The 11,968-nt window shown below is 30.8% G+C and overlaps 1 protein-coding gene across 2 annotated transcripts; it reads left to right on the forward strand.

Moving 5' to 3' along the window:
• The first annotated feature begins 5,007 nt into the window (after nucleotides 1-5,007).
• LOC114368937 (serine hydroxymethyltransferase, mitochondrial-like) lies at nucleotides 5,008-11,467 on the forward strand. Of its 2 annotated transcripts, XM_028326233.1 has the most exons (15): nucleotides 5,008-5,127; nucleotides 5,228-5,278; nucleotides 5,436-5,513; nucleotides 5,731-5,852; nucleotides 6,012-6,088; nucleotides 6,364-6,488; nucleotides 6,826-6,918; nucleotides 9,020-9,112; nucleotides 9,241-9,438; nucleotides 9,606-9,710; nucleotides 10,190-10,255; nucleotides 10,377-10,454; nucleotides 10,729-10,840; nucleotides 10,923-11,033; nucleotides 11,163-11,467. In XM_028326233.1, exons 1-15 carry the CDS (start codon nucleotides 5,032-5,034, stop codon nucleotides 11,309-11,311), a joined length of 1,554 nt encoding a protein of 517 aa, XP_028182034.1. In that variant the 5' UTR covers nucleotides 5,008-5,031; the 3' UTR covers nucleotides 11,312-11,467. The 2 variants fall into 2 exon arrangements, with proteins under 2 accessions (XP_028182034.1, XP_028182035.1); XM_028326234.1 differs by lacking the exon at nucleotides 5,436-5,513.
• Nucleotides 11,468-11,968: the final 501 nt, after the last annotated feature.

The following is an 11,968-nucleotide window of genomic DNA, read 5'->3' on the forward strand; positions in this document are numbered from 1 at the left end:
TGCTGATTATTTCATTAATTCTCACATATTTTAGTTTAGTTTATATTATGTTTTATTTGTTGTGATATCTTAATATTTGTTTTCAAATGATGTACCAAAAAAATGTTTTCAAATTATTTACTTTAGAAAATTAAAACATTAATTATTTTAAATTTTCATTAAAAAACTAAAATTTTCCTAAGATTTTAAATAAAAATACTAATTGAGTAAATAATATAGTTAAATAAAATTTCCAAATCTTATAATTTAAATCTATTTTATATTTCAATTTTCTTAAAACTTAAATTTTCTGTTTGTTTATGAACTCTTAATTACAACAATATATTCATTTAAAATTTTTAAACAAAATAAATTTATTAATATAAGAACCCACTTAACACAAGATGTGGGACAATTGTTTCAAGTACCCTTTTAACCTTCCGAAAAAGCTTAATTCAAAATTTAATTTTACATTACAAATTAGTCTTTCTAAAATATAATCCAGAATGTAAATTACATTTCGAATTAGGATGCAGGAAACAATTGCCAAAATCCAGAATGTTATTGGGTTGGTGGGACAAGCTTAAGCAATGATTTGGTTGTGTTCAAACAAGTGAGAAATGAGAAGATTTTTTCACTATTTAATGTGATTTCCATTCCTTTTTTTTTTTACTTTAGTTTTTAAAAAAAATATTTTTTTTATTCTCTTTCACTCAATCAAATCTCTCTTAAGTGATATATTTAAATATTTTACACTCTCTGTTCAGGTACAACCTGTACCATTTAATAAAATCTTTATTGGCTGATTAAATAAAAAACAATTGCCAAGATGTGCCAAATTGATCAAAACTTACAAGAACATAAAAAATCATTACATCACAAGCCCAAAACCCCTCCCACATAGGCACAAAGAGTCCACTTGATGCAATATTTTATTTTTAATTATTTATAAAAAAAATAATTAATATTCAAAATCTCTCCATCTTCAGATCGGAATTATGCATACTACTATTATAAGAAATAAAATAATAATATTTTTTGTCACTAAATATCAATTATTAATACATTAATTTTTATTAGCGAGTGGTTTAAATCCATGATCTATTTCTACCATCAACACAATTTTATATGTTCTAATAAATAAGAAATTGATACGTCATTTTGGATAATCTTCTCATCAAATGACAAAGTCAAATTTGATTGCTTTAAAATATTAACTCAAAGATGATTTAAATGATGTAAAATTAGGAAATATTAGGAAAGTGATGAAATAATCTTAGGAAATCTTAAGAAATGACGATAAAATCAAAGACGAAATGAAAACGGCGCGACCCACCATTTAGACCCCTTTATTTCTTTTTTAATTAATTTTTTTTATTTTCATTTGTTAAATAATAATGAAACATTAAAAGGAACACGTGGAAATCTTCTCAGCATAATTAAGATTACAGGAACATTTTGTCAATAAAAATAAAAAGAGTAAGATTACAAAGGACATAGGATATGTTGGGTTTATAGGTGAGAAATAAGATTGATGAAAATAGAAGAGAGATCATTTGAAAAAAGAAAAATAAAATAGAAAAAAAATAATATGTTGTGTTATTTGATTTAATAGAAATATGTGAGAAATAATTTGCGTCACAATTTTTTTTTGGTTTAAAAAATCAATTTTAAGGAAAGAAACAAATTTTAAGCTATGATCATCTATTTGAAATTTATAACTTTATTCTCTTATATCAAACTCAACCACTCATTTTTATGGTTCATCTTTTAATTGTGTCAGTCAAACCGATTACAACCATAAAGACATAGAGATCCGTTATATACATCATTACTTATTATCAGGAGTGATAATCACACAGTAGTTTCACACAAAAACTTTTGTCAGGAATAAATTAAAAAAAAACTTTAAAAGACTAAAATAAATAAACCTTAATTTTTAGAAACGAAATTGTTATTTAAAGATATTTTTTAAAGCATGGCAAAAAGAGCAACGAATCACAAGAAATGGGGGATGTGATATTGGGACCTGGAAACACATCGTGTCTCCGTACCAAGTGGTGAAAAGATGAAGCAGAGGATGGTGTCGTTAGCCTGAAAATACTTCAGCACCTTCTTCCTTGGTTTTGGTGTCGTTTAGTAGCTTATACCTTGCCTTGTTTCACATGTTGCTGGATTCCTTTCCCTCTTAGTTATCATCCAAATAATTGTTAATCTAGCATCGGTTAGACAGGCTTTAAAACTGGTATTGAGTGATTGACCAATGTAAATATCAACTATGGTTTAATTAATCATTTTATTTTTTTTATTTGTGTCAATTTTTAGTTTTAAGCGTGTTAATATTTTGATTGGTGTTGTGTCCAAAACTCATAAACCTACATCATGACACCTAGAGATACATGTCCATCCTTCATGTTAGTCTTACTATAAGAGTGCGATCACATAACTCGGGCCTCCCAAAAAAGAGATTATCTCTAACCTAACTAATATTTAAATGTATTTAAATATCTTTTCTATTGACAAAAATTAAATTATTTATAAAGACACGTTATCTTCTACCTTTCACTTGTAAGCAAATATTTATCTTTAACATTATCTCCAAGTTTTCGACCATTATCTATAAGGCGAGAATTATCTACAAGGCTACAACAGTCCTTACAAACAAGGACCAACACCCTTCCACAACTAATATAAATACAAGTTTCATCAAATTTCTCTACACTACTTGCTCACACACTCACACATGGCAACAAACATGTATCTCATTCTCTCTTTTGCTTATACAAGTCTTACTAAGCATATACTTGTTTTTCTTTCCTGATATATATTCTTACTTAAAGGTCAGAATCTTTTATTTTGTAGGTCTTCCTTCCTATCAAAGGTATTTCTCCAAGTCGAATGTGTTGAGGTCTAACATATCAAATTTTATTTGTGATGTAATGTTAATAATTTTTTTTTATCTAAAATTATCTTAATTTTTATCCACAATCTTTAGAAAATAAATAATTCTTTAAAAAATAACATTTTTCAATGCCTAAATCCTAAACATATGCATGAGTATGAGTTATCATACTACAATCAATAACAATAAGCATATAAAGGACTAATAAAAAGTGAAATTGGATTAAATAGAAAATAGGAAATAATTACTTCACAAGGGTTTGACCGTTAGGCTCCCAATAATGAGAGATTTAGCTTTTCATTGTCACGAGAGGCTTTACACTTTAGGGATTGAAGGAGTTGGAAGAAGAAGAGGGATGGAGAAGGAGAGAAGAAATGATTATATAGAGGGTTTCTCTTATTTGAGATGCTTTCAATAGAGAGTTTTGAATCTCGGTGTGTCTTTCTCCTTAATTTGCTCCTCCTTTTATATACCTTAGTTAGTTTAAAATTTACTCGACCCCGCGATAAGCACGACAGTTGCACTTAACGAGAAGGGCAATGATAATGTGCTTAGCGCGAACAACAAGGTGTTGCGTTGTGCATGATTTGTGCGCTAAGGGAGATGGCTCTTGCTTCAACTTATCCTGTAAGATTTTTCTTTAAATTTTTGCATCAATTTATCTCTAAAGCATTTGTAATTTTTCTTTTTTTAAATCTTGTTGGTCAAGAATTAAAATGTTATTAAAATCCTCATTATTCTCTTGAAAACAAATTATAAAGTAAAAAAATTTAACCATTCTTATCTGATTTGACTATCAATTTAACCTAAATTTTACCGCTATCAATATTATATATAAAACAATCTTTTTCACCTAGTCCTCATTTGTCACATGTCATCTTCATCTTCTTAGCATATTTTAGACTAAAAAACTTATTTGTCGGCTTTTCTATAGTTTTTGCTTTTTAAATGAATTAAATTATTGAATGACATTATCTAAAATTTAAGCAACAATTATTTGTCGACATTTAATTGAGGAACCATGACATACAGATGTTATCTGATTTTATGTAGTTTAATTAAAAGTGATTACTCATCACAAGAATTAGTGCATGTATTCGCCCCATCTAATGAATCCGAACAAAAGTGATATGGGGTTCGTGTGTAGTATGGGTATACTCGGACTTCTGGTTTTCAGAAACATTAGTTTTAGTTTTCTTAAACAGGTTGACTAATGCTGTAGAAAAAACAGCTGGTTGACTAATTAAATCAAATAATTTTTCTTAAAAAAGGACACAAAACGGATTTTCAATTGTTTAAAAATATAATCTTTGGTGTAAAAAAAATATTTTTTGTCTCATGATCATTACCATAGTTACCATATACTTGTAAAAGAAATATATACAATGTGTTTGGTTTATGCTTTTTCCAAACGTAACCAGCATTTTCTTAAAAGCAAACAACAAGTTGTCGCTTCTGTGTTGATGTCTTGAAACGCGTGTAACGGATAGGGAAACAGCTTTACAAACACACACATAATTTTCAATAATCAAATAATTGTTCAGCTCTCTTCATTTATTAATTTGAGAGAAGAAACGTAGTGTGTTGACAGGGCCACTTTGTGGCCAAGAAATAATGTTGGCCTGTTTTAGTAATGTTCTCTGACAATATTGTATTGTTATTTTTTTATATATCGACAAATTAAGTATAATGTATTGTATTGATATGGTAGAATCAGGTTCAATATTTCCACTCAAAACGATGTGCGTGCACAAACACAAACATCTGCTCAGTGCTCACCAATTTTCTTTATAGGATCTTATTAAAAAAAATGATTTAGAAAATACAATTAGAAACTGAAAATTAGCGCAATATAATCGCATTAAAAAAAAGTTTCGTCATCTATAATAATTTTTACGAAAGAATTGCATCCCATTCCTGTAAACAATACATGCAGACATGCAGTTTCTTAAAAAACTCCATTTTACAAATTACACTATTTTAACAGAATGACATTCACAGAAATTTTGAATAATTATTGTTGTTCGTATGGAGTGGATCATTACTATCCGCCAAACAAATGCATGAGACAGAAACAAAATGACAAAAACTAAAACTGAAGAAACTTGCAAACTCACATATAAAATACTGTCTGTCTCTAACATAGTAACATGGCAATGGCAATGGCAATGGCACTTGGCAGGCTTTCATCTTCCTTCAACAAGCCTTTACGTCCTCTCTTCAATGCTGGCTCAGTTTACTACAAGGTACTTACGTCCTCCCTCTTCAATTCAAATCAAATCAGACCAAATCCTAGTGATATTTTTGAACCTTATCGTAACCAGGGGTTTTCTTGTTTTAACATAGTCCTCTTTGCCTGCTGAAGCTGCGTACGACAATGAGAAAAGCTGTGATACGGTATATATAAGCTGATTATAAATGATATCATCATTTATAATTCATGTTTCATGCAATAGACTTTTGGATTTGACACATGTAATATTGAGCTTATTCCAATGCACTTGTAATTCATGATGTTTTCGATTGAGAATGTTGCCTTTTGCTGTGGCCAAAGGAATTGAATGCTCCACTTGAGGTTGTTGATCCTGAGATTGCTGATATAATTGAGCTTGAAAAAGCTAGACAATGGAAGGTATACATAACTTTCCAGCGTCGTGTTTACGTCATTTGCTTGCATAATTACTGGCATAATGAACTTCAAGAAAGAAAATGAAAGACTTCACCTATTTTTAATTTTTAGTTTCTATGTTGAAATATTTGGCATAGTACGTTGTTGTGGGCCGGGTGAATTTTGTTAAAACTTTGCAGTTCATGTTATGGTGGATTTAGTTGATTTTCTTTTGGTGAAGGGACTGGAACTGATACCCTCCGAGAATTTCACTTCTGTCTCTGTAATGCAAGCTATTGGCTCTATCATTACTAACACTCGGAATGAAGGATATCCCGGTGCAAGATATTATGGGGGAAATGAGTATGTCAAACTTTCACTTTCACTTTGTGTGTGCGCTTTTCATGATATTTTGTGGAATTTGAAGCCAATAAATACAGACATATATATAGTGTTGACATTTTGAATAGTATAATTGGGTGTCGGTATTCAAAGATTGTGGATCTTTATTTATTATTTCAGGTATATTGACATGGCAGAAACACTATGTCAAAAACGTGCCTTGGAAGCATTTCGGTTGGATCCGGCTAAATGGGGAGGTAAAAAAGAATATCATTTTAATTTTGGTTAGACTAAACTTTTTTCCCCTTGTATGCAAGTATACATGGTAGTTGATTTGTCCTAAGCATACAAGTATACACATTTCTTGTGTTTGTGCTTCATTTCAACTTGAGTCATATCTCTTTTTCACTCAACTCTGAATTAGAAATGGACATGACATCATTAGCTTTTCTAAGGTTGAGTATATTAATTTTTAAAAATATATATTACATTGCATGTTTCCTCATTTGTCTTTTTTACCCCTAATTTGCAGTGAACGTGCAGCCTCTGTCTGGTTCTTCTGCCAATTTTCAAGTTTACACTGCATTGCTAAAACCTCATGATAGAATCATGGGACTTGATCTACCACATGGAGGGCATCTTTCTCATGGATACCAGGTATTATCAAGTATCAACTTCAATCATTCATTTCCTGTTATAAAGAAATCTATACGTGTAGTTTATTGGAAATTTGATATCAATATTCTGATAATATTTTCATTTATAACTGTTCTGTTTAAGCAATTGACAGTATATATATATATATATATATATATATATATATATATATATATATATATATCACTCAAAACTTCTTATAATTTACAGACATTTATAATGCCTTCTATCATTATTTCTTTGTTTATTCTTGTTCTCTCTTCACTATTTTATTGTCTTCCATTTCACTATCCTGATGATGAAAAATTAATATATAGTTACTATTTTCACAATGCAGACTGACACCAATAAGGTATCTGCAGTCTCCTTATTTTTTGAGACAATGCCATATAGACTGAACGAAAACACGGGACACATTGACTATGATCAGGTTATGTATCCTTTTAGTTTTACCATGGTCCTGATCCTTTTGATAATAAGACATGATATTTGAATATTTTCATTTTTTTTAAACACCCTATCATTATTTTTTCTTTTTTTCTTTTTTTTTCTTGTCACATCACGTCACTTTCTCTGTAGATATCAAATAACATATATAATATATCCTTTGGCAATAATCCTCATTTCTTGATTAGTTCTTTTAGGCTTAACATTTAATTTGTTCTCTTTATTTTTTTAAAATTGGACAGGCTCTGTTAATTTTATTAATACTTTTGAGTTAAAAAATATAATGAAATAAATATAATTTTAAAAACTAAAATAATTAAAAATAATATTGTGTCTTGCTGCTTCGAACAAAAAAAGTGGCGGTTTTTTTGTGCACAACCTAAACCTTAACCCAGGGGTATCAAAGGTAGAGACAGTAAACGGAGGTTGATTCAAAAAACAAAGTTTAGAATCCTGTATTGGTGGAAGAAAATTCTTATGATCGTATAACAGCGAAGCCATTATTACAACCAAAACACCTTGTCCATTCTTATGAATAACATTGAAACCATGTACGAACAGCCCACAATAGCTATTTTGAGGCACTGAACAATTCTCTCTCTCAAGTGAATGCTGATACTGAGAATATTTTGATATGGAGGAAGAAAAATTCAAAAAATGGTGTTTACACGTGTACGGATGGCGAATGCGCAGCAAGTAATCAAGTAGAAGAAATCCCAGTTGCTTCTCCAATTTCACCGCCAGTTTCAGTTTGTAGAGGTTTTAAAAAATCAACTGAACTTCACATTTTTCAATCACATAAGTTACCGTTCAGTTTGATTTACAAGGAGCTAAACTAAAGAACAGTTCACTTCTGTTTTTTATTCAAAATAGCTCACGTTTTTTAACAGCCCTAAGAAAGACATTAAGCATTTTTAGACTGCAAAGACTGAAATGGTAAAAAAATTGCAATTATAAAAATCAGAATGTGATGTTTTAAAGTACAAGAACTAAAAAAAGAGTTTTTATGACTAAAGATAAAAAAGTGTAATTAAGCATTTTTTTTATCTTATAGTAGTGGCTCCACTTTTTATATTTATATTATTTTTAAATTATATTTTTAATTTAAAAATAAAAATAAATGTGGTGGCTGTATTAACCATCACATATCACTGTTCGTAAGGCATCATTCTCATTTAGAGGTAAACAACCACATTGAAACATCTTTAAAATTTAAGGGACCCGATTGAAGTTTTTAAAATTAGAAAAACCTAATTGAACATTTTGAAAAAATAATTGGACCAAATTAGTAATTAAGCCATTTTTTTATTGGTTAGCTTATATTCATACTAGTTGCGGTGTTAATATAGGTCAACCGAGCTTCTAGCTGGATATTGGCTGTGTTATTTGTTATTGAGTACCTCTGGTACCATTATGTTTTACATATATAATGAAGTATTTGCTGATTTTGTTTTTTTAAAAAAAGTGTCCACTGAAAACTGGCTCTTAGGAGTAAGATACTTACATGATATACATGTGGTGAGTTCAGTTACATGCGGCATACATACAGATTGAAGAGCTCAACAGTTCCATGGTTCAAGCAGGTCATAATTATCAAAAACTGATATCTGATAGTCTGAAGATCTCAAATCAAGTTGTCACAAAGGCTAATTAGAACCAACTTAAATGATATTTCATTTTATTTACGTGAAGAATGGCTCCATTTTGCTTGATGTTTTAGTTTAATGAACTTCCTTGGAGCTTAAAGTTTAGAACTTAGAAATGAAAGATAATAATTTAATCTGGTCGTGGAAAAATGATAATAAAAGATTTGTCACTCTGCACAAACTAGTAGACAATTTTGTAAACTTGATCTCAGTCCTCATTTTTTAATGTTTTTGAGTTCATTTAAGAGAGCCTGTTTCTCTCCATTACAATTTACTCAGTTATTAAATTTCTTCAAACTCAATTAGCCAGTAGCCACAAGTGATCCAATTATCAATTTGGCAGCACTGTATTCTGTTCTTGCTCCTTAAGATCAGAAATATATTATTGTGTACCACTCTTGTGTATGTTTTTATGACGTGAACAACTTTGAAATGCAGTTGGAGAGTACGGCGAAACTCTTCAGGCCAAAATTAATAGTTGCTGGAGCTACAGCTTATGCACGTCTGTATGATTATGCACGCATTCGCAAGGTAACTTGTTGATTATACAAAATGATTTTTTAAATATAGATAGATATTAGATTTTCTTGGAATTTGTGGTTTTAAATTTGAATGGTTATTTGGAACACCAAAGGTTGAACTTGTGAAGCATGTTACAGGTGTGTGATAAACAGAAAGCTGTGCTGTTGGCAGATATGGCACACATCAGTGGATTAGTTGCAGCTGGTGTTATCCCTTCACCTTTTGATTATGCAGATGTAGTGACTACCACAACTCACAAATCACTCCGTGGCCCTCGCGGAGCTATGATCTTCTTCAGGAAGGGGGTAAAAGAAATTAACGAAAAAGGAGAAGAGGTATTCCTGGACAAATTTTATTTGACATTTTGGCATACTTTTGGCTTTTATACTATCTATCAAGTTCTGTTTTCATGATTTTGGCATGTTGTGCTAGTCTTCAAAAATTTATGTAAATTCATGGCATGAGCCAAACAGCAACACTAATTTTTCTAACTTATTTGAAGGTGATGTATGACTATGAAGACAAAATCAATAGAGCTGTGTTTCCTGGACTGCAAAGTGGTCCTCACTTCCACTCTATTACTGGTTTAGCTGTTGCATTGAAGCAGGTACATATGATTATCTTATTTTACACTTGTTTTTTTAGTCCCTCAATTTTTTTAGATTCTAATTTTTAGTCCTTCAAGATTTATTAGTTAATTTTTAGTCCTCCATTATTTTTCTGTCAACATTTTTAGTCCTTAAAAAAATTAATCATTTTTAGTCCCTACAAAAATATAAAAATGAGGGACTAAAAATGGGCAAAGCCCTTAATCTTGAGCAATAAAAATAGGAAAAAAAATTGAGGTACTAAAAATGTTGATGAAAAATTAATGGACCAAAATTTGGAATATGAAAAAGTTGAAGTACTAAAAACAAACTTAAGTCTTATTCATTTTATTTGAGCTTAGTAAAAAGTGTTTGTCTGAGGAGTGGCATGGTTTTTGAGTGATACCAATTGAATATTAAGGAAATGTATGGAATGTAATGCATATTCACCAAGTGATAATGTCCTGTTTTTTTTTTTTTTTTCCATGTGTGGAATCAGGCTACAACTCCAAACTATAGAGCATACCAAGAGCAGGTTCTCCGTAATTGCTCAAAATTTGCACAGGTATTTCAGAAAGAACTTAGCAGCCTCTTGTCACAGAAGATAGATTTTGTTACAACAAAGGGTCGGTCTCCTTGAATGATCAAGGAAACTAACGCCTTATATTCTAACACTAAATATGCAGGCACTGAGTGAGAAGGGCTATGAGCTTGTTTCTGGTGGAACTGAGAATCATCTACTTTTGGTGAATCTGAAGAGCAAGGTAAACTACAACTTTTCATTCAAGCATCCTCAAATATACTATGTTACGAAATTATAACATTCAGCGCTAATTGTTTGTTTGTTATTGTCACAAAGCTGAATTGAAGTTACTGATAACTAACCATGGTCATGATTTACTTCAAGAGAAATTGTAAATCCTTGTAAAAGTAACAACACATTATGTTGGATTCATAAAAGATAGCTGTAATTTTCATCTAACAGTAATATTAAAGTGAGACTAACGTTCTTTTATAAAAAAACAAAATCTCTGTCAGGGTATTGATGGCTCCAGAGTTCAGAAGGTGTTGGAATCAGTTCACATTGCAGCTAACAAAAACACAGTTCCAGGAGATGTGTCAGCTATGGTTCCTGGTGGTATCAGAATGGGTATAGGGTCTTCGTTGTTTTATATTTTGATTTTGGTGTCATTATTCATTTACTTGATCTTAATAGTTCTAGTGGATTTCAGGAACTCCTGCTCTTACTTCTAGGGGATTTGCTGAGGAGGATTTTGTTATGGTGGCAGAGTTTTTTGATGCAGCTGTAAATTTAGCTGTGAAGATCAAGTCAGAGACAAAAGGTTCCTAAATCTTCAATATCCTTTGAGTTTGTGTGTGTTTTATCTGGACACTGTTGGTTTGAGTTGCTGAGGGTTGCTAAGTGCTTGAATAAACTAACATATAGTTGCTGATTAATTTATTTTAATCAGGATCAAAATTGAAGGACTTCTTGGCCACAATTCAGTCATCTTCTTACTTTCAGTCAGAGATTGCAAAGCTTCGCCATGATGTTGAGGAGTACGCAAAACAATTTCCAACCATTGGTTTTGATAAAGAAACCATGAAGTACAACAAATGAGAGGAAAATTTTCCATTAGACATTTATGTCAAATCATATCATGTTTCATTTCCCGGAAAAGCTACGCTAGTAAGCTGGCTACGCTAGTAAGCTGGCTTGATCAGCACAATAAAAGAAAAATTTCCATTGCTAATTGAAGATAGCTGGATTCCTTTATTTATCCTAATTCCTCGAATCATTTGAAATTATTACCATCCGACAAGCTAGTGATTGATAATGTAATGGCTTTGGACTTTGAAACCTGATAACCATAAAGGTTAAAATGATATCATACTGCATTTAACCTCAAATTAGACATATGCACTTTTAACAAAACTCAAAAGCATTCTTCTTTCAAATTAAATAAATTCAAGACATACCACAGACCAGATGTGCAGTGTTCTGGTTTCTTCTAATTTTTTTCTCATGAATTTATTTATTTAATTTTTCTGGCATTTATTGATCTTAATTTGAGACAAGGCAGTTGAACACAACAGTGCAATGAAAAAGTCCACCAGATTTCACTTCAATTTCATTTGTGTGCATCCCAAAATACATCTGTATCCATTCTAAACTCCATATTACAAAATAGAAAAAGATAGAGATACAAAATGATACCAGTAATCTGGTCTTGTTGGCAAGCAGTTCAAGATGATCAGTTTTCCTGATTCATGAAAG

The sequence above is a fragment of the Glycine soja genome, chromosome 9 (assembly GCF_004193775.1).
Source record: "Glycine soja cultivar W05 chromosome 9, ASM419377v2, whole genome shotgun sequence".
In the NCBI taxonomy this organism is placed as follows: Eukaryota; Viridiplantae; Streptophyta; class Magnoliopsida; order Fabales; family Fabaceae; genus Glycine; species Glycine soja.